General features: G+C 36.2%; 1 protein-coding gene across 6 annotated transcripts in view; it reads left to right on the top strand.

Annotated features, from left to right (window-relative positions):
- The window catches only part of LOC136856436 (disabled homolog 2-interacting protein-like), a 439,969-nt gene that overhangs the window by 154,427 nt on the left and 260,822 nt on the right, over nucleotides 1–24,720 (top strand). For all 6 annotated transcript variants that reach the window (XR_010858331.1, XR_010858330.1, XR_010858329.1 and 3 more), the window contains exon 4: nucleotides 4,662–4,788. Coding sequence is in view for 2 of the 6 variants with exons in the window: in XM_067134311.1 (XP_066990412.1) it covers nucleotides 4,662–4,788 (127 nt within the window). In the remaining 4 variants the exon portion in view is untranslated. The remainder of the gene's footprint in view (nucleotides 1–4,661; nucleotides 4,789–24,720) is intronic.

The following is a 24,720-nucleotide window of genomic DNA, read 5'->3' as shown; positions in this document are numbered from 1 at the left end:
TGCAACTGAATTGAGGTTTTCCTCCCGTCACACCTTTCAAACCTTTTACACTCAATTTCCGTTTCAGCACTGAATGACCTTATAGGTCCCAGTGCTTACCCTTTGGCCTAAAGTCTATATTCAGTTGCCTTAAGCCATTCTTCTAAAATGGTTTCCCAGACGCTAAATAAGGAACCTTCTAATACGAAGGATTAAAAGCTGAAAAGTGCAACAATGTTTAAACCTAATGTGGAATATCAGGCATTTTACAGTGCACAGTGAATATGTAATATAATGGGGTCTTGAATGTGGGGAGGCCTGGGTCAGCTTGGGAGTGAAGTACAGCCTCAGGGGATTTCATTTTAAATGTTTGGTCTTGGCGTCTAGTATTTATATTTTTATTGAAGGTATTATTAAAAGCAGATTTTACTATTTAGAGAGAGAGAGAGAAGTTGTGCTGACTTCTTTCCAGACACTCCAAATACTGTAGATGAGAGAGAGAGAGAGAGAGAGAGAGAGAGAGAGAGAGAGAGAGAGAGAGAGAGAGAGAGAGAGTGATGCTGAATTCTTTCCAGACACTCCACACTCCAAGTAGATGAGAGAGAGAGAGAGAGAGAGAGAGAGAGAGAGAGAGAGAGAGAGAGAGAGAGAGAGAGAAGTCTCCAAAATGTCAATAATGTAATATTTCCGTTTCGAGAAATAATATAATGTTAATGTACCAAGGAAAATGCAGTTAATTATGCCAATAAAATATAAAAGAGAGAGAAAGAGAGATTAGGGTGAAAGTAGCCTCGAGGTTCGTCATAAACACCAGGAGAGAGAATTGCAAAATTCCTCTCTGTCTTGAATTAGGTCACCTAATTGTTTGGACTTGTTTGTATTTGTGTTTATTTTTTATTCATTTTTTTTTTTGTAATTTCTTAAAAATCTATATTCTCTTTCCCTCTTTGCTATCGTTTTAGTTTTCTGTGAAAGAAAACTATTATAGAGAGGGCTATTTGTCCGTCCGCCCTGTCAGACCTTCAAAACTACTGAGGCTAGAGGGCTGCAAATTGGTATGTTGATCATCCACCTCCAATCATCAAACATACCATATCGCAGCCCTCTAGCCTCGTCAGTAGTTTATATTTTATTTAAGGTTAAATTTAGCCATGATCGTGCGTCTGGTACCGCTATAGGTGCCAACAACACAGTCCATTACCGTGCCGTGGGTGTAAGTTTCATGGGCCGCGGCTGAGAGTTTTGTACAGCATTATACGCTGTGCAGAAAACTCGATTGCGACGAAGAAACTTCGGGGGCATTTGTTACTTGCTCTTATAAATAAAACTACTCGCGCCGATGACCTTTGGACCGCGACTCAGGTATGTATGCTAAAAATCAGTTTAGAAAGTCTTTCGTAAAAACGAATGAAAACAGTATTGACTAGAGTTACTCAATATTTGTGAAGAGGAAAAGACAAAACAAGATAATAAGCGTTGGAACAGTTAAATCAGAACGAGACGAACCGTTTGAATTATTTTGGGCCCCGTTAGAATATAAACACCCGCTTTTGTTGTGAGGTGGAAAAATCTTATTCCTGTTCGTGTTAATTGAATAAACACCCTTTTGTTTGTCAGGCCGTTAAAAAGATTGCTTGGAAAACAGCTTGTAATATCTTTTGTTTGCTTAAGGGAAACAAAATTGTTTCTAGATAATACATAGTCATTAAGTTTGGCAAGAATGAATTTTGGGTTAACAGGTCTGTTCTAGAACGTTCCCACTTTAATTGGTGGTATATATTGTTTCAACGTCATTTCTCCGAAAAGTAAAAGGAAGATAAATTCTTCTTCCAGGGTGTGGCGCCAGAGAATTTAAGGCCATATTCATATTCATATTGTTGAAATATGAATTAATACTACGTTTGTAAAACTTCCATAAAATCGGCCATTTTTAGGTCTGTGTGTAGATATACATATATATACATACATTCTTATGTATGTATGTACATACATGGATAAGTTAGGTAATTCCATGACATTCTCCATGCTAGTTGAGACAAACAACAGTTGACTAAGTGCCAGGGACGTTATTCATTGCTGAGGCCAGAAGCACGCTGTGATATCCAATGGACGTTGCCTAAGGCGCTCCTTCTTGCCCGGGAATCGAATCCCGGCATTTCACGGGGTTTTACCTAAATCTTTTATTTGCATTTTTGAACGGTCATATATTAATATTCACATGCAATGTGTGTTTATGTATTTATTTTTTCGGTGCGGAACGGCTATAATCTACGGTTTGCTAACTTTCATGATTAGAATTGCCGTCGTCCAGCCCGGGACCAGCCCCTCTTGCTACTGGCCCTCTCTCAGATATGCAGAATGAAGGTACATTAGCCCAAGTCTATATGACGTATCGTCACTAGGGTTGCGACTTACCGTCTCCATACCCTTTTAATATTATTATTATTTTTTGACGGTATGGGCTCACTAGGTACCGTAATAAAACAGTAATTGAATTTTAGTATCTATTTATCTTTTTATTAATTTATTTTTTCTCTTTTAATAAGTGGGATCTCTTTTTTCTGTATTTCCCTTTACTTCCTCTTACTTCTTCCTAATGAAAACCTTCATATTCAATTTCAAGTCAGTGGCCCCTTTGGTGGGCTTGTTCCATATGAATAGGTTTCATCTTCTGAATAATAATAATAATAATAATAATAATAATGATAATAATAATAATAATAATGATAATCTAATAAGTTTTTTAATTTATTTTTTTGCGATTTGGTAAATCTATTCTGCTTTCAACGCTGCTAGCCAAATTTCGCAAAGTAAAATCATACGATTTAATCTGTGCAAATTATGCTTATTATTTATTTTACGAGTTTTATTTTTATCTCTGATTCTGCTCAGACATTCTTTATGGATTTGTGGGAAAATTATTGAGGGATTCTAATGTTACTCACTAATGGCTACATTTCATAAGTTAGCGAGGGATTCTTATGTTACTCACTAGTGGCTACATTTCATACAGAGTTTTTCAACCGACCTTGACCAGAACGAAACTATTTTCACTTTTCCAACTCGCTTCATTCTTCCGAAAATACCCGTAGCCGGGTATTTTACAGTGGCCCTCTCTTGCCCAACAAAGTCGCTACTCAACAGTGGGCATGTAGGGCACATGCTAAACCTGCCCAGCTCTTTCGTCCCTCTCCTATGAAGCTACCTTTCCCTGACAAGATGTTCTGTCGAGACCCCTATTTCCTGGCCACCTCCAGGGCAGAGAGAGAGAGAGAGAGAGAGAGAGAGAGAGAGAGAGAGAGAGAGAGAGAGAGAGAGAGAGAGATCTCGCGAGGTGCATACCTCTGCGACGGGTCTTGGCTGGGCAGGATTTTCTGGGCACCTCCGGGGCAGAGAGAGACCTCGCAAGATGATGCATGGCTGGGCACCCTCTGGGCACCCTCAGTACCTTCTTCCCTTCGCCTTCAGAAATAGAATTTTTTGTTTCAATTTTTTTTTTTATTTAACTATGACTTGTTTTTGGCAGACTTTTTTTTTTTATTTCTTTGTTCGCGTCTTCCAATCCAACTTTTACTCTGAAGATTGCACCAATTCCTTGATGGTTTGGGCATGCCCGCTTTTGATTTGTTATTTCATGTTGTTTTCGTGTTATTGTTTTGTTTTTGCACTATTTCTTATATATTTTTTAATAAATAATTTTTGCTTGGCTCATTATACACATTTTTCACATGGTAGCGTCCCCTATTTAGAAATATGTTTATATATATATACATATAAATATATGTGTATTATTTATATATAATAAATTTGTCACTTATTTATATTCACAAATACTAAGCCAGAAATATCGTCCGGTATCGAATTAACTGTACTGTGGGTATAACTTCCACCCAAGGCGGATTATAAGTGATTAGTGACTTTGAATACCGGGGTATCTGCAGGAGTTCTTATCAGCTTTCTTGAATCAAGTATTAAACGATATATATATATATATGATATATATATATATATATATATATATATATATATATATATATATATATATATATATATATATATATATATATATATATATATATATATATGTGTGTGTGTGTGTATGTATGTATGTATGTATGTATTTATGTATGTGTAATGGCCTGCCAGAATGAAAGATGTGCCTACGCTTAAGAAAACATATCTAGTTTACACTGTAATAATTTCATTGCTGTTATTGTAGCTAAAATAGGTTTATGAAAGAGTTGCATCACACTTGTTGATGTTATAATAATAATAATAACAATAATAATAATAATATCCATTTCAGCTCATTATTTATTACTGTTATTAATATTTGATAATCAATCTTAAAAGTGAGTGTTCATTATTATACAGTGAAGAAATTAGGTAAGGAAGTGATTGTTGAGAGAGAGAGAGAGAGAGAGAGAGAGAGAGAGAGAGAGAGAGAGAGAGAGAGAGAGAGAGAGAGAGAGAGAGAGAGAGAAACATCTCAGGATTACACACAATTATATCATCCATGCAAAAACATCTTCACTGATTCCCTTCCAATCAAAGAGAGAGAGAGAAAGAGAGAAATAAAAACTAATCTTTTCAAGCTAGAAACAGTATAGTCTCCCTTAAAAGTCCTGCTAAAGCATCGTTTTCTATAATGATGGTTAACATCCGTTTTCTTCTACTTTCAGGGGGGACTCGTCAGAAGCGTCAGCGGCGTTAGTATCCGTCGCAGCGTCCGAGTGGATGGCAGTAGCCGTTATACCGCCGCTTCCCATGAGACGTCTGACGTCATCCTCAAATCCTGCGGCGAAAAAGGTAATTATTTGGTTATTTATTCGTTATTCCTTTTACATTTCCCATTAACAGTTGCTTCATAGTGCAACTGCTTTGAGGTTCTCCGTCTGTTGCACCTTTCAAACCTTTTAGTGTCAATATCTTTTTCAGGGCTGAATGCCCTCAGAGGTCCCAGCACTCGGCCTTTGGCCTAAATTCGATATTCTGTTCTATATTCTCGTAATTTTAAATTTGTACTTAGTGTAATATGAAGGTTTGTTATGGCATAGCTTTAGGATTTGAGTGGGTTTTCACAGCAGGATTTAATTATTATTATTATTATTATTATTATTATTATTATTATTATTATTATTATTATTATTATTATTATTATTATTATTATTATTCAGTAGATGAAACCTATTCATAAGGAACAAACCCACCAAAGGGGCCACTGACTTGAAATTCAAGAAGCTTCCGAAGAATGTTAAAGTGTTCATTAGGAAGAAGTAAGAGGAAGTAAAGGGAAATACAGAAAGAAGAGATTCCACTAATCAAAAAAGAAAAAAATTAATTTAATAAATAGATAAATAGATAAAAAAGTATTAAAATGCAATAAGAATAGTAGTAGGGTACATTAAAGGTACATCGTAGACCAGTTATCGATGTTACATCCAGGCTAGTTGTCAGAGGCGTAGAATCTTACCCGTTTTAATTGCATTCACTTACCAGACACTTCTCCGTAAACACCTTAATAAGCCTTCATTATTTTTCGCAGAATGATTACATCCTTATTAAGTATAGACTGAGTTATCATAATCAACATGACTTGGCAGTCTAAATAGCATTTATTGGTTAGGCTATTGCCAATGTGAGGCGACTCCTGCGTTATAACAATAATCAAATAATACTTTGCAACGCCAAGAAAATAATGGTGTTGCATGAGTTGCGGGACCTGATGTAGGCCTCTGAATTTTAAGAAAGGTAATTGACATGGGTCGAAGGCAAAAAGTTGTGAGCCCACTTGCATAGATAAACAGATCTGTAAATAGAGTATTGATCTCAGACACTGGCGAGTTTATCAATCCTCCCTTACTTTTTTATCACTTGTCAGGTATGTTCGTTTGTGCTGTCGATCTAGCATATAAAGTAAATCACTGCCACATCTGTATGTATATATATATATATATATATATATATATATATATATATATATATATATATATATATATATATATATATATATATATATATATATATATATATATATATATATATATATATATATATAGAAGTGGCAGAAATTGCAATATATATTTTAGTTCGACAATATGAATGAACATACCCGACAAGTGATAAAAAAAGAAGGCAGGATTAATAAACTCGTTAGTGTCTGAGGTCAGTACTCTGTTGCAAATCTGTTTATCTATGCAAGTGGGCCCACACCTTTCTGCTCCGTCCCAAGTCAATTACCTTTCTTAAAATTCAGAGGCCTACGTCAGGCCTCTTAACTCATGCAACACCTTACCACACGATATCTGACTGAAGATAATTTTCTTGACGTTTTGAAGTACAACTTATTTATAATTACAATACAGGATTAGCCTAACACTGGCAACAGCCTAACCAGTAAATGCCATTTAAGACTGTCAAGCCGTGTTGATTATGGTAATTTAGCCTGTATATAGCTGATAAAAGATATTGCGAACAATAACGAAGGCTTATTAAGGTGTTTACGGAGAAGTGTCTGGTGAGTGCGTGTAATTAAAACTAAGATTTTAATTACACTAATTTTTAAAAATAAGTATCTGTGTATTTGCATTAGCCACAATGGCCACAAAAATTCTCGATTTCATGATTAATTTTGAATGCATTGGTCATTGCAAAACCTTATATCTAAAGGAAGAAGGCCTTAACCCCATTCTGACGTAACGGGTGTAGGTTCGAATCCTGTCGTTGGCGTCAGAGTTTCTTCAGTTGTTCCTTCATTTGGATCCTAGGCTTTGTAGTGACAAACCTGTCCGAAAATTATTGAGGAAATCGAGCAGTTGTTTTCTCGTGGATCGCTCCAAGTCTCCTGCCCACTTGTCCACCTATAGCTGTAAGTTGGTGCCAGTGTCTGCTGAGGAGGACCTGGAAGGTGTTAGTATCTGGGGCCACCCCCCTTGAGACGGGTGGGTCTAGGACAATTAAATAACACTGTGTCCTTAACTGCTGAGCCAGAGGAGATCTCCTGACCCTGTGCAGTGTGTTGAAGTCCCCTACACACACACACACACACACACACACACACACACACACACACACACACACACACACACACAAAGCCCCCATGCCCTTCGCCTTTCATATGGAACAGGGCCTATGCAATGTGTATGTTTGTGTTCTTCCTTTCCAGTATCTCCTTCATTTTCACTCTATCTGTCCCTCCAAGCAGTTCTTAATTACACACCTTTTTCCCCACAAACTGAGATCCTTCATTCTGAAACTTATCCATACATAATCTTTCCTTTCTCTTATGTTAATCTTTTCACCATTTCCACAAATCTCCATGTTTCTCACCCACCCAGTTGTTCTTGTGCCATATACTTTACACAAACAGTTAATCTCAACAGTCTTTTCTCTCATGTAGATTCAACAGCCAAGCTTTACTTACGTAAAGGAGAGTTGGCTCAACAGTTCCCATATACAGCCCTGATTGGCTTCCGTGGACATTCCAAGTCTCTTTCTGTGAATTGTGTGCACACACCCTTCCATTTTATTATTATTTTTTATTTATTTATTTTACTTTTTCCTCGTCTTGCATCCAACTCTCGTCTGTTATATCCACTCCCCAAATACTTGAATGACTGGCCATTTCTATTTTTTCACCTTCCAGTTACCAATTATTGCTCTTTCTTCTGTTACCCACCTACAATCTTAACTTTTGTGCAAAATTTACTTGCTCTCTCTCTAGTGTCTGTTGTTCCTCTCTCTCTCTCTCTCTCTCTCTCTCTCTCTCTCTCTCTCTCTCAAAGTCATTTGGATTATAGTGGTCATACCATCAAGGCCTTTTGGGGCTACTTAAGAATGTCTCTAAAATGCCTTAGAAATAGATGTTTAGTGGCCACGGAATTACAGACCTGAGTGGCCATAGGAATCGAAACGCTTAGTGGCCATAGAACTAGAGACAGTAGGGGGCCATGGAAATAAAGATCTTAGTGGCCCCAGAAATAAAGACCTTAGTGGCCCCAGAAATAGAGACGTTTAGTGGCCATAGAAATAAAAGACCTTATTGACCCTGAGAGAAGTTTAAACTTATGACATGAAAGTAAATGGTTTTAGTGGTCATAAGTAATAAGAAACGTTTAGTGGTCTTAAACCAAATAGTTTTAGTGGCCTAAAAATAATGATAATAATAACTGGTGATTTAATTGAAAAAACCTTAAGGCCTCTGTTGGGCCATAAACAGGAAAGCCTTTTCTTTGGGCCATAAATCATAGGATTTTAGTGGCCTGAAAATCAAAGGCCTCTTTAGAGCCCGTAGGAGGGCCATAAAAAAATTAGCCTTTAATACGCTGGTTTTCGAATACAGTGTTGTATTTTGGTGGGATGGCTGGCTCTCTCTCTCTCTCTCTCTCTCTCTCTCTCTCTCTCTCTGTAGAGAGGTGTGTGTTTGTGTGTGTGTGTACATGTTCTAATTTCAAGGTGACAGTTAGTTTATAAAATAATAATAATTATTATTATTATTATTATTATTATTATTATTATTATTATTATTATTATTATTATTATTATTCTTGACATCCAAACATGGTACAAGCCAAAGAATCTCGCTGAACCCTTGAAGTAACTAATTAGATATAAACCATTGCATAAAACTTATTAAACAGAAGCAAAACGTAGAATTATACTCCCAAATGCCTGGAGAGCCACCTATCAAATGATCCCACTCACAGCAACCAAAATCCAGGTAGGCCAGGTGTGAGCGGTGTCCTCTCAACTTAAAACATTTATGGATGTCCACTGTCTACATTGACAAGCCAGGAAGGTCAGATTGACGCGAAAGATTTAACTTTTATTCTCTATCCCAACTATTTTTTCTCTGCTCTAGGAAACTGTCTTGATGAACCCCCTACTTCCTTTCCAGTTTTTGGGGCTGGGTCCTGGGCCAAGTGGGGGTCATCTTGTGGTCACCTTTCGGAGTGATTGGGGTTGGGTCCTGGGCCAAGTGGGCGAGGTGGGGGATGGCGGGGGCCATCTTTCGGAGTGATTTATTTGGGGTTAGAAGCGATGTCTCAGGGGCTTTGGTTTTATCGTCAGGGTTTTGCTTAATTGTTTATAAGGTGCGTTCTTTATAGACATTATTTAATGTCGAGTGAAGTAGAGGTTTCTTGCTTTTTATTTAACTTTGTCCTCTTATATTTAAACCTGATTATAAATGACTTTTACACATTAATGATAAGATGTAGAAAAATTAGTGTTAACTAACGTAAGCACAGAAGTGGGAGAGAGAGATTAAAGATTAAGTTCTGGGAAAAATATAAAACTTAGAGGAAAGGCCATAACTGATAAGAATTGTTTAATTAGATAGTGAGTGTGTGTAGAGAGAGAGAGAGAGACGGGCATAAGTTATGAAATCTGAAAATATTATTATTAATTATTATTATTATTATTATTATTATTATTATTATTATTATTATTATTATTATTATTATTATAAGATGAAAATAATAAACAAACTCTAGCAAAGATCTTTTACTTTATATTAGCATAATCCAGATAATTTTTATTTTGAACCTTTACAAGTGTCTTGTACCTGTCACAAGAGAGTTCATTTCAGAACTGTTTCTAGGGGAGGAAGGCCTCGAGTTTTTTCGGCCATAAAAGAAGAAAAAGGACCCCTTTTTTTTCCCCCTACATAATTCTCTGTCATGTCTTTTGTATATTGGGTCCTACCAAGGACATCCCTTCGGGTTAGGGCGTCGACCCTTAGGTGGAATAACGGACTGGGCATCTTTTTGGGGGGGCCTCGTTCACGCTGTTAGGTCCTCGGGCCTCCTTGTGACCCGTTGTGATTGTCAAGGTGTGATGGATGTTTCAGTGATGGTCACCCATCCAAGTCTAGGCCAGACAAGCGCGAATGTAATGTCTCCATACGTAGCTCGTCCTTTGTATCCAGATCTAGGGTGTGTGTATATATATATATATATAAAGAGTACTGTTGGGCTTAAGGGAAGGCGCCCTCGATCCTTTTGGTGGTAAGACGAGCGTCGTGACCACTAGACCGTTAGATTTCGTTTTATTATCATAATTTTTATTGAATCTATTAGCCATATTGACGTGATATTATTATTATTATTACTATTATTATTATTATTATTATTATTATTATTATTATTATAATATTATTATTATTATTATCATCATTATTATTATAAAAATTCTCTTAATATTTGGATATTCTCTCCAGTTCGAATATGGTTCATTATGTAATAATAAAACCTGAACGGAAATATATGAAGCAGCTCCGAACATTCTCTCTCTCTCTCTCTCTCTCTCTCTCTCTCTCTCTCTCTCTCTCTCTCTCTCTCTCTCTCTCTCTCTCTCTGCTTTTTCACTTCCACTGCAATTAACCATTTTATTCAGCTGTCATTCACAAATGATGATTTTTTTAATAATACTAAATCAGTGGGTGAGTAAAAGAATTTGAGAGAGAGAGAGAGAGAGAGAGAGAGAGAGAGAGAAATACTCTCGATTTTACCTGAACCAAAACTTCAAAACGAGATAAGATATAACAAACAGTAAATTAGAATAGCCAGTCAGATGGTGAATGCACGAAGGAAGGATAATAAATAAAGGTGTGGATGAAACAGGAACGAAGATAAAAGGTAAACTCACAAGAGAAGAAATACTATAAGAAGTGTAAATTGCGAAACAGATTTAATCAAGTAATTAGATACGTTTGTATAAATAGCAAAATGTAAAGGCGGGAATCTGTACAAAGGCGATAAAACAAGTTCATCCACATTCCAAATCCTTGGATCGGGAATGAGAAGAAGAAGAGAGACTCCATGGAGGAATCTTGGTCCAAATCCTATTTGGGAATCCATGTGTGTGTGTGTGTGTGTGTGTTATGCCTTTAGGCAAGACACGTGTCTCTGGAGCAAACGCCGCCCACCTGACGCTGGGCGTTTTTCAACATCCGTAATTTCAGCCTCCTCTCTCTCTCTCTCTCTCTCTCTCTCTCTCTCTCTCTCTCTCTCTCTCTCTCTCTCTCTCCACACCAATACTTCCTCAGCATTTTCTTAGAATTCACTTTTCCTCGCTGTTCTGGGAATGTCTCTTAATCCCTTCATCCTGTGTCGTGAGTAGGACGTGATGCAAACGTGTCATCGTGATGGATTAGGATGATGCTTCTGGTTTGCGCAAGCTATCTCAAATTTCAACGAGAGGATTTAAATCAGATTTGGTGTCCGGGTTTTCCAGCTATCAAGGAATGACTCTTGTAATTTTGGGCTGTTAATTTTGTTTATCTTTACAAAACGCGAGGTCGGTAGAATTGTGAGCTGAATAAGGTTATCGGCGCTTGGTGGTGTCATGGTAATGTAAATTTCTACAGTTGTCGTGCGTTGACCAAAATGAAGAGGAAACTAATATTAATAATAATAATAATAATATCTGAGTGGATCTGATCTTGTCTGTCCTCCCCCGGGTGAGAGTAGGGGAGACATGACACAGCCACCTACCCACTGCAAACCAGTTTGTCCGCCCCGGCTGGGGTTGGGTGGGTAGGGGAACGGGAGGGAAGGGGATACATCCACCCTCCTCATGCAAACCTGTTTGTCTGCCCCAGGTCAGAGGGTAGGGGAGACATGACACAGCCACCCACACACTGCAAACCAGTTTTTCCGCCCCGGCTGGGGTGGGGTATGTAGGGGAACGGGAGGGAAGGGGAAACATCCACCCTCCTCCTGCAAACCTGTTTGTCCCCGGCTGGGGGCAGGAGAGGTAGGGGAAACATGACGGCAGCGCCAGGTTCCAGCACAGCGAGCACGTGCCATCAAGCTCATAATGATAATAATAATAATAACAATAATAATAATAATAATAATAATAATAATAATAATAATAATAATAATAATTTCATCCAAAATTAAGCACTGCAAGTATGAATGTGGCACAGACCGTTGCATTGATTTTTCGCTGGAGCCAACCCGGCCTCCTTGAGGGAAAATGTTTAATGTTGAAAATAAAAATTAATAGCAATATTCATTCAAGACTTAAGTCCATATACCACATCACCTAGAACAAAAGACAGTTTTAAAAATACAATTTGCATTAAGAGAAAGACTGAACAACTACATTCAGCCATTGCAGACAATAATAATAATAATAATAATAATAATAATAATAATAATAATAATAATAATAGTAATAATAATAATAATAATAATAATAATAATAATAATAATAATAATAATAATATTATTATTATTATTATTATTATTATTATTATTATTATTATTATTATTATTATTCCCCCAGAAACAGGTGGTATTTGCGATCTCCCCGTTTTGTGGAAGTTGGTTAAAGCTATTTATTTTGCCTGACTCTCTCTCTCTCTCTCTCTCTCTCTCTCTCTCTCTCTCTCTCTCTCTCTCTCTCTCTCTCTCTCTCTCTCTCTCTCTCTTCTAATTTACTCTCCCCACCTTTTCACTTCCTTTTCACTAATCACCTTCGCTAACCACTTTCACATTTATCCCTCAGAGATTTCAGAGGATTTTCGTCTTGAATTAATTTTTGGAGGATGGGATCTGTCCCCACTTTTTTTTTTTTTTTCTTTTTTTTTTTTCCAGCATGAATCTGTGTTTTTTTCAACCCTCGGAGGGTCAGCTCAGCGCCCCTGGGTGCGGGGGCTTTTGTGGGGCGGGGGCGGGCGTGGGGCGAAGTGGAGGTTTTTGTTTCCCTAAAATATTGGACATTTAGGGCTGTCTGTTACAGACTGTTGTTACACACAGAGAAAGAATATATCGATGCGTATATAGACACTCCCCTACTTACGAACAAGTTGTGTTCTAAGCGGCCATTTGTGTGTTGAATTGTGTGTGAGTTGCTTACCGTACTCTTCATACCTGTTAAAATACAGTATGATATAAAATCAATACAATACTGCACGTTTGTTCATCCTAAAGCACAATACACTGTACATAGAGTACTGCTGTATGTACAGAATAGACACGCAAAAGAAAATTTGAACTTACAGGTGACAGAGAGCTTTGTGATCCCGTTTCTTTGTATCTCTGAGTGTTCGTAAGTTGAATGTTCGTAAGTAGGGTGGTGTCTGTATATGATTGAAGACGATTGGGCAAGTTGTAGTAAACTTTGAATCTTTGCCAAGCCGATGTCCCATTTGAGAACAAATTATTAGGAAGAAATGTTCAATATTCTGAAATATTGCCCCAGGTATGGACTCAGATCCATGACTTTGGTATCCTGTTGCTGACAACACATATGACACCGTTCCTTGTCAAGTACACGCGTGTTATGTACCACTCAGTTATAAATATCTAGTACCAAGTTTGTTTACAATTCTGGGCCCAGAATCTCGCTTCCCTGGGACCATCCGGATCTACCCTTGCCCTGATGTTTCCGGTCTAAAATTTGCATTATTTTTCTTGTCAAAAAAATCGTTGTCTGAGGGATCTTTCACATTCGCAATTGATTCCTGTTCCTTTCACCTGCCGAGAGCAACTAGTGAGGATGTCGTGCAGTTGGAACTTCTGAAGAAGTTCAAGCGAAGATGCAATGCAGTACTACCTTAATACTGTTCTCCTTGCATTTTGATATATTTTTATCTATCTATTTATTAATTTATTTTTCCTTTTTAATAAGTGGGATGTCTTCTTTGTGTATTTCCCTTTACTTCCTCTTACTTCTTCCTGATGAACAACTTAATATTCTTTGGAAGCTTCAGTTTCAAGTCAGTGGCCCCTTTGGTGGGCTTGTTCCATATGAATAGGGTTCATCTTCTAATAATAATAATAATAATAATAATATATAATTTTTCTCATGCTATGCCTCGTCATTAGTATACTTATCATTGTGCCAGTGATGTTAAGCTCTCGTGAGAGAGAGAGAGAGAGAGAGAGAGAGAGAGAGAGAGAGAGAGAGAGAGAGAGAGAGAGAGAGAGAGAGAGAGGCAGGCAGGTGTGCGAAGCCGTGTTCCCTGCAATATCGTAAAATAATGAAAAAATATCAGATTGACGGATGTCATTTCACGGAAGTCAAAATGATTAGTTTAAATGGAACTAACACCATCCTATCCTTGTACCCGCCGCTACTTACATCCTTCACGCTACTTGAATCAAGTCGCCGCGGCTACCAGCAGCCGCTTTCATGCTACTTTCAGCTGCTTCCAAGCTATTACTAGTAGATGTGACGCTTATTGAGTAGCAGCGTTCACACTGCTAGTTAATTTCGACGTGCTATTAGCTTGTGACAAGTTGACTGACAACACGCCCGCTCACCTAGGGACTATAGTAGCACTAGTAGCTCTTCTCGCTACTAGTAGCAGCTGCCTCTCCCGCTAGCAGCCGCTCCAATGATTAATAGTTTTGCGGCAATTGGATTAGGGAGTCGAAAGGTGGATGTTTAATAAGACTGATGTTGGTGGGGGACGGAATGACTGCCAATAGAATTTGCTGGGAATTTGTGCAGAATTTATTCGGAATTTATTTGCATAGTGATGACGGTGGGGAGAGAGAGAGAGAGAGAGAAAGAGAGAGAGAGAGAGAGAGAGAAACAAAAGGAGAGAGAGAGAGAGAGAGAGAGAGAGAGAGAGAAGAGAGAGAGAGAGAGTGATAAACAAAGAGAGAGAGAGAGAGAGAGAGAGATAAACAAAAAGAGAAAGAGAGAGAGAGAGAAACAAAAGGAGAGAGAGAGAGAGAGAAAGAAACAAAAGGAGAGAGAGAGAGAGAGAAAGAAACAAAAGGGGAGAGAGAGAGAGAGAGAGAGAGAGAGAGAGAGAGAGAGTGATAGATAAACAAAGAGAGAGAGAGAGAAAGAGAGAGAGATAAACAAAAAGAGAGAGAGAGAGAAACAAAGGAGAGAGAGAGAGAGAGAGAGAGAGAGAGAGAGAGAGAGAGAGAGAGAGAGAGAGAGAGAGAGTTCATGAGGTTAGAGTTTTGTACATTGAGTCCCCATTTTAAAATTTTTTTTTATATAAAGTAAAGTAGGGTAGATGACATAAATTCTGTCTTGCAGGATCTTATATTTAGAAAAAAATAGATTCTCTCTCTCTCTCTCTCTCTCTCTCTCTCTCTCTCTCTCTCTCTCTCTCTCTCTCTCTCTCTCTCACTCTCTCACAAATGGATGATCATTGTCCGATTCCCTAAAACCACAATCTTTCTGTTAGCCAAAGCAGTGAATAAAGGTCAGAGTTATCAGTCGACTGTTGTGGGTTGCACCTAGGATGGACAGAGAGAGAGAGAGAGAGAGAGAGAGAGAGAGAGAGAGAGAGAGATTCAGACATCGAATGCACTATACCTTAGGAATAACTTTCACCCAAGGGGAATTATAATCGATAAACGCATCTGCTCCTACCTGGGCCTTAGGCTTAGGTACACTGATGGATAGTAGAATTTGACCGTTCGGCCATCATTTATTCACACACACACACACCATATATATATATGTATGTATATTTATATTTATATTTATATATTATATCTTATATTAATTATTTACATACTAATTTTACGCTGTAAAGTATAATATTTATTTTATCTGATTTTTTGTGCTTCAAGTGATAATTATAAAGGTCAGTATTCTGCTTCTAGTTTCTGCTAACAAGAGGATGAATGTAGCTCCATTGTTTATGAAGGCAGACTCTCTTAGGATAAATAGTACACAAGAATTTATTATTTTAATATTCTTATTTATTTTATTTAATATTCTTCAAACGTCTGCCTACACAGACTTATTTTGAAACTGTCCGTCAAGGGAAATTATTCGTTAAAAGATGTTTATGAAAACTAATTATCAGAAAGTGATGTTTATACAAATAGTTTATTATTATTATTATTATTATTATTATTATTATTATTATTATTATTATTATTATTTTTATTATTATTATTATTCAGAAGAAGAACCCAATTCATATGGAACGAGCCCCCAAAGGGACCATTGACCTGAAATTCAGGCTTCCAAAGAATATTATTATTATTATTATTATTATTATTATTATTATTATTATTATTATTATTAGTATTATTATTATTATTCAGAAGATGAAACATATTCATATGGAACAAGCCTACCAAAGGGGCCACTGACTTGAAATCAGGAAGAAGGGAAATATAGAAAAAAAGAGATCTCACATATTAAAATAGAAAAAAATGAATTAAATTAATAAACAGATAAAAAATGTATTAAAATGCAAAGAGAACAGTATTAGCAAACAAACACTAAGAACGAATATCGCACAGTCGTCGACGAGAAAGCTTTCAAAGACGAAAACTTTAAAACATGGGTACAGTCGACCAAATAAGTTATTTTCTCATCACGGAAATGACGCGAATCTTCACAGCGTGTCAGAAATTAAAATAGACCACTTTCTGAAGACACTGTTCCGTGTCAGATGATTTTCATTATCCGATATGAGAGAGAAGTCGCTGGCGCAGATTGACGGCAAGTAATATGTCACTGACGATTTATTTTTGCCACTTGACATTTTTTATGTTCTTGCACGATGAACACGGCGTGCTGGTAATTACTATGTTTAGATATATATATATATATATATATATATATATATATATATATATATATATATATATATATATATATATATTATATATATATATATATATATATATGTATATATATATATATATATATATGTATATATATAAAATATGTATATACATATATATGTGTTTGAATTGAACATATATTATATATATATATATATAAAATATTATTAATTCGTCTGTTTATACATAAAGAAAGTAAAATGCTTTTAAGTTATACAAAGAGAGAGAGAGAGAGAGAGAGAGAGAGAGAGAGAGAGAGAGAGAGAGAGAGAGATTGGGCAGATATTCACAAAAGGAATGCATTATGTGCCTGGTGGTAAGTCGACATTGGTGGGCCACTAGCTCCAAATACCTCCAAATATCGACATTCACTTTACCGAGGGAATAACTTACATGCAAAGTGAATTATAATTATTCATGGCATCTGCCTCAACCAGGATTCGAGCTTGTGCCATTTTGGATTAGATACAGGGGTAGACAGCTGAGTTATCCTTTCGGCTATCTCTGGCCTTGTGAGTGTAATTCTGCTTGTTATTAATGAGTTATTTTTAATTTGATATGTATTATTACAAAGTCTTTGTGTTTATATATAAAATATATATATATATATATATATATATATATATATATATATATATATATATATATATATTATATATATATATATTTACATAAAACACACTCACAGAGAGAGAGAGAGAGAGAGAGAGAGAGAGAGAGAGAGAGAGAGAGAGAGAGAGGGGGTCAGGTGCTAAGCGAGCTAATTATCGACTGTTATCAACCTCATCACCTGCCCCTGTCTTCTTCACTCACCCTATCGCCCCCCCCCCTCCCCTCCTTCCTCCACCCCTCTGTTCCCCTTTTCATGTTCTTCCCTGTCATGTGGACATTCTCCTCTCGCCCTTTCCCAATTCCTCAATTTCCATGGTCCAAAGACGAAAGTGTTCTTATTTCTTCAGCTTTCTAATTTTTTTCTCCTGAGGGGATTCGAACCAATGCGCGGTACAAGATTGAGGTTACGGTAACACAAACGCATGCACATATATAATATATATGTATATATACATATATATACGTATATTTATATTTATATATATATGTAAAATCTTAAGGTTACTTTTGGCAGTATACCTCTATAAAGTCTCGTGGCCAAGTCGGCAACGCAACCTCGTTCTAACACTCTGGACGCGGGTTCGAATCCTGCTAAGGACTGTAGAATTTATTCATATTCTCGCATTTGGATCTAGATAAAATATATGATTTATTTGTATTAATTTTATCAGACAAAATTTTATTTTTAATTGCCACATTGACCCCAATCTGTCACTTAAGAAGAGACTTTTTTTTTTCAAGTATTCTTGTAGTTTATACATACATACATATGTATATATATGTATATATACATATATATATTATATATTTATAATTATATATATATATTTATACATATATATAATATATATACTATATGTATATATATAATGTATATATATATATATAAATATATATATATAAAATATATAGATAGATATATATGGAGAGAGAGAGAGAGAGAGAGAGAGAGAGAGAGAGAGAGAGAGAGAGAGAGAGAGAGAGAGAAACTAGCGTGACACAAGTAGTGGTAATTGTTAACCGTAAAATTAAAAGCTTAACCCTTAAAAATCCAAAGAGAGAGAGAGAGAGAGAGAGAGAGAGAGAGAGAGAGAGAGAGAGAGAGAGAGAGAGAGAGAGTCATATTGATCGTATCCTGTCTTCCTAATTATGAGAATATGAATATGAATGAGAATGTTGACATAAGATTGACGTCCATAATCGTTTGCTTGAAACTTTTCATCTTTTATTAAGGCCCCCCTTTTTTCGTAGGGGGAGGGGGGTTCGGGGGTTAGGCGGACGGGAGAAGTTGGGGTGGAGGGCGGTTGTTAGTGGATGACAGGAAATTGGGACCCATAGCAACTGATGGTGTCTGAATTAAACTTGTTGGTCAACAGTTTTTTTTTATACTTTTTTTTTTTTAATTTTTCACTTATTAATTGTGACATACTGAATTGTTATTGACATAACCTTTTAAAATCTCTTACGGTTTTTTAACTTCAGATTCCGTTTTTTGTTTTGTTTTATATTTTTCGTTTCTCAGTTTCAAATATTTTGAAGTTTCACTGTTTTGAGTTTTTATTCCAGATTTTTATTGACGTTATAAGAAACTAGTTTTCATCCATTTTAAACGTTTTTATACTTTTTTAATTTTCTGTTTATGATTTCAACATTCAGCTTTTTTTTTTGCTGAATTTTTAATTTGTAATTTCTATTTTATATCAACATTCAGGATGTTTTTCTTTTTTTACTGAATTTTCAATTTGTGTTTTCTATATAACAATTTCAAAATTCAGATGTCGTTTACTGAATTTTTAATTTATTTGGTTTTCAGTTTTACAATTTAGTTTTCTGTAAAAGAGAACTATTACAGAGATGGCTATTTGTCTGTCCATCCGCACTTTTTCTGTCCGCCCTCAGATCTTCAAAACTGCTGGGGCTAGAGGGCTGCAAATTGGTATGTTGATCATCCACCCTCCAATCGTCAAACATAACAAATTGCGGCCCTCTAGCCTCAGTAGTTCTTATTCTGTTTAAGGTTAAAACTAGCCATGATCGTGCGTGTGGCACCACTATAGGTGCCAACAACACAGGCCACCACCGGGCCGTGGGTTAAAGTTTCATAGGCCGCAGCTAAGAGTTTCATACAGCATTACTCGCTGTACAGGAAACTGGAATGCCCCGAAGAAAGTTAAAGGCTTTTCATTGTTACCAGAGAAGATTTTTTTTTTTGAAAAATAATTTTAGATTTTTGGAGGCCTATAATTTCAGTCACTGATTATTTACTTTTATAATATATTGAATTTTTGGGGTTTCACTCTCCATAATAAGTCCATTCACCTATTTCACTTTTGAGAATAATTGAATAATTTGAATAATTTGTGGACCTGTTAAAAAAACCACGATTCCATTTGCCGAATTATAATCTGTTGGAAGGTAGAATAATCTTGGTTTAGGGTTATTATTATTATTATTATTATTATTATGATTTTAGAATTAATTATTATTATCTGATTTTTATAATATCTAAAATAAAAATAGGAGTAATAATAATAATTATTATTATTATTATTATTATTATTATTATATTATCTCTTTGTCATTTGATTGATTATTATTATTACATTACTGTTTTATAATGATAGTAATAATAAAAATGATAATAACAATTATTATTATTATTATTATTATTATTATTATTATTATTATTATTATTATTATTATTATTATTATTATTATTATTATTATTATTATTATTATTCAGCCGAAGGCAGAGAGAAAGTAAACGGTAAAACTTCGGACACAAAGAATGAATTACAAAGAAAATTCTTCTGCCTTTTTATCCGATCCTTTCCTATTTCTCTCGGTCCGCTTTCCTCCTTTCTGAAGAGGTGGCAAAGTTGGGTGCTTGTTAGTGGTCCTGGAACGCTGGATTACCCCTGGAAGCGACGGCTGCTGCGCACAGAGAGAGAGAGAGAGAGAGAGAGAGAGAGAGAGAGAGAGAGAGAGAGAGAGAGAGAGGAATAATGGCTTTGTGTTGTGAATTGAGACTTGATTTAGTTATTTTTGGAAGGAAAAATAATGATGTACAATGAATTTGTTTTTAATCCGTAGATGTTACATAGAATACCTTCACACTCCCATACATTATGCCTATGCAACTTAGTATCAAAGATACACACACACACACACACACACACACACACACACACACACGCACATACACATATATATATATATATATATATATATATATATATATATATATATATATATATATATATATATATATATATATAACAGGTTATTCAAAGGTTTTTTGTCGACATTCACAATTTTTATTAATTAAGCCTTCTTTGTGTGTGTGCTAAGTATTTATTTTGTAAGAATATTGTCTTTATTGTAATGTATTATTCAAAATCAAATGAAAGAGTTTTATCTAGATAATTACGGAAAAGTGATACATCTTTATCTTTAGTTTGTTTAGTTGACGTTTCTTGATTTATTCAATTCTTTTATTTCGTTAATGATCTTTGTTTTCATATTTTTCTATGCCGTTGATGCCTTTGCATCAATTCAATTTTAGCTTTCTGAAATGAAAACTATTGTTCCGACTTTGTCCGTCCGCACTTTTTCTTTCCGCCCTCAGATCTTCAAAACTGCTGAGGGTAGAGGGCTGCAAATTGGAATGTTGATCATCCACCCTCCAATCATCAAACATACCAAATTGCAGCCCTCTAGCCTCAGTAGTTTTTATTTTATTTAAGGTTAAAGTTAGCCATCATCGTGCTTCTGGCAACGATAATGACAGGCCACCGCGGCCTGGCTGAGAGATTCATGGGCCGCGGCTCATACAGCATTATACCGAGACCACCGAAAGATAGATCTGTTTTCGGTGGCCTTGATTATACGCTGTACAGAAAACTCGATTGCGCCGAAGAAACTTCGGCGCATTTTTTACTTGTTTATTGTATTTCCAATGACATCAGTATCTCTCTCTTTGCAGGTATGTGGGTCGAGTGAATTTCAGTGATTGTAAGTAGAAAGACTCATTTAATTTCCTCCGATTAATTACTGCAATGTAATTGTATTGTTTGGTGAATTCCATAATTGTACTTTATTCCTCACACCGCAGTACTGTGGAACAGCCTCCTTACTCAGGATGTCGTGGAATTTGAACTTCTTCAGAAGTTCAAGCTCTAGAATACAATGCATTACTACCCTAATACTATTCTTCTTGCATTTTGATACATATTTATATGTTTATTAATTTTTTTTTCTTTTTTGATAAGTGGAATCTCTTCTTTCTGTATTTCCCTTTACTTCCTCTTACTTCTTCCTAATGAACACCTTCATATTCTTTGGAAGCTTCAGTTTCAAGTCAGTGGCCCCTTTGGTGGGCTTGTTCCTTATGAATAGGTTTCATCTTCTGAATAATAATAATAATAATTGTGTATTAATTTAATGCCCCCTTATAAATAAAAACCCTTTAGGTGATACCCATTAATGATGTATACCCTGATATTGATCATACATAATTTTCCTGCAACAACAGTGAACTGTCTACTAGGTACTTATTTAACTTCTTGGGTTGACGCTGTCTCAGTGGGTTTTAAAGGACCTCTCCCAAATTCTGTCTCCCTCGGTCGGATCGAACCCGGGTCTTGTCGCTGTTGGGGTAAATGTCCTGACCACTGGATGAGGTTATTTTTAATTGTTATTTAAAGGTATTTATCTTTTATTCATTTGAGCTTGTTGGTCACGCTGGAACCCGGCGCTGATCCTCATAATGGAATTACCCCGCCCCAAGGGCGGACTGGTTTGCAGGGAATGGTGTTGGAGTCTCCTCTACTGAAGGGGGGTGACTTCAAAGACCGATTTAGTTATAGATGATAATATTTATTAAATTTGAATCGGTTTATATTAGTAAATAAAAGTAATTAATAATTAATATTCGAATGTGTTAATTTCAAAAAATTTATATATTGCCAGTGAGGTCATATGCCAAAGGTGTCTTGTCTCTGAGAGGTGGTCACCCATCCAAGCGCTGACCATAATATTATATATACTGTTAAGAATGGTGTTATGAATAAAGACCGAATATAATGATAATATTTGATGATTTTGGTTTGTATTAGTATATAAAAGTATTACTTTATATTTATAATTTCAAAATTTATATTCAAATATATATATAATATATATATTATATATTTATATAGACTTTATTATTATATATTATTATTATTATTATTATTATTATTATAGATTATTATTATTATTATTATTATTATTATTATTATTATTATTATTATTATTATTAAAAGCTATAGACAGTTTCCAGAGAACTGAAGGTATTCACGCCATCATATAGCAGTAAAAACAATAATAATTTATTATTATTATTATTATTATTATTATTATTATTATTATTATTATTATTATTATTATGAACTTGAAGCCATCGCAACAAAAGATGGCGCCGTTTCATTCAGGATAAAGAGAACAAAACGTGCTCCTGTGGCATTTATCGGTGCCAGAAAGTGTATTGGGAACCCGTTTAAGGGTCCAGGGGGTTGGGGGGGCGGGGTTGGGGGATGCGGTTGGGACCTCGGGTTTATTGAGCCCCTTCGAAGTCCATTTTCTTTTGGGCTGGGCCGCTATTCCTAGGACCTCGCCCCTGGGAGCTGTTGGCAATTAAAACTTGGCCCGGGGTTTCGGGTGGGCAACAAAAATGCATCCGATTGCCCCGTTGGGAGCTCGGGGATGTGGAGAAAATTGGAGTGTTTTCTTAAATCTCTCTCTCTCTCTCTCTCTCTCTCTCTCTCTCTCTCTCTCTCTCTCTCTCTCTCTGCATACACATATATTTTTTATATGGTTTCCTGTGTATGATTTAATATTAAATTGTTTCCTCTAACTGGGAATAGCTCCCAAGAATACTGAATTGTGGGTGAATCTTCTCGAAAGGAAATTTCTATAACCCATACTGATTGCTCACCAGAGCTCGTCAAACCCGCTACACACTGCAGCATTACCTATGTCTCGAGTACACTCAGTTGCTTTCGTTAAGTTGAGCACCCCCCTCACCCCCTTTCTAGTAACTTTTTAATTCCATCTTTCCAGCCATTTCAAGGTCTTCATCACCTTTATCCCACCACTTACGATTTTCATATCTCCCGTTTTTCCCACATGGCCGAACCATTTCAAAATACATTGAGCCATCATACCACCTACACTAACCCTTTGACAACTCCTGTGTAAGTCCAGATTTCTTCCTCATTTTTTTCTTATACCACAAATAATGCTTTTACAGTTAATCTCTGTAGTTTCAACACTCTTCCATTCGAAATTTGACATCCACACTTCCCTTCCATAAAGCAGAATTGATGTAACATTCCCGTCACACAGTCCAAAGTTAAGTATACCTTAGTTTTACCAGACCATTGAGCTGATTAACAGCTCTCCTAGGTCCAACCTTGCCTTTCATAGACACTCATGTTTCCTCCCAATCTTCCAGACACACCTGAGTTGTCTGTTCTCCCATCCTGCCATCATCCGAAATCTTTATTCCCAATTCCTCACAGGAATCTTCTGCTTCGTACTCTCGCCGTTCATACTAATATTCACTGCTCTGTCTTCCCGATTCCAATTTCCCCTCACAGCCTCACTGTTGTTCATGTTTATGCTCGACTTCTAGTTTTCTGTAAAAGAGAACTGTTATAGAGATGGCTATTTGTCTGTCCATCCGCACTTTTTCTGTCCACCCTCAGATCTTCGAAACTGCTGAGGCTAGAGGGCTGCAAATTGGTATGTTGATCATCCACCCTCCAATCATCAAACATACCAGATTGCAGCCCTCTAGCCTCAGTAATTTTTATTTGATTTAAGATTAAAGTTTGTCATGATCGTGCGTCTGGCACTGCTATAGGTGCCAACAACACAGTGCACCACCGGGCTGTGGCTGTGGCTGGTGAGAGTTTCATGGGCGTAGCCGAGGTTTCACACGCGGGTGAAAGTTTCATGGGCCTAGTCTCTTCAGCCGTCACTATCCAACACTCAGAGTTTCACACGGCGCTATACGCATTTTATTGCATATTTTCGCGTCTTCATCTTCTAACCTTTCTGTGACTTCTTGCATCACTTCAATTATCCTCAACACACTCCACATTGCCTCCATATCAATTCTTTCTTAAGTTTCTTTGGTACCTTTGACTTTCAGACTTCCCACATAACTTATTTCATAACAAACACTTGATCAACTTTAAGGATTTATAGACATAATAGTATTTTGTTGAGTGGCAACTGGAAGGAATAGCGTTGTAAAGAAAACAGTGTCGGGTATATTATTATTATTATTATTATTATTATTATTATTATTATTATTATTCAGTAGATGAAACCTATTCATTTGGGAACAAGCCCACCAAAGGGGCCATTGACTTGAAATTCATGATTAATCAGTGTGATTTAATTAGGATATCTGTAAGGTTCGTAAAAATGAAATTGTAACTATTGAAGATGAAAGGAAATTTTCAAAAAATGTGAAAGTGGGGTGTGAAGTATTCTTGGGCCGGTGTTGATGAAA

Source organism: Macrobrachium rosenbergii, chromosome 35 (assembly GCF_040412425.1).
Source record: "Macrobrachium rosenbergii isolate ZJJX-2024 chromosome 35, ASM4041242v1, whole genome shotgun sequence".
NCBI classification, from domain to species: domain Eukaryota; kingdom Metazoa; phylum Arthropoda; class Malacostraca; order Decapoda; family Palaemonidae; genus Macrobrachium; species Macrobrachium rosenbergii.
Note: the sequence above shows the minus strand (reverse complement) of the source record. Positions and strands in the feature narration are given on the sequence as shown.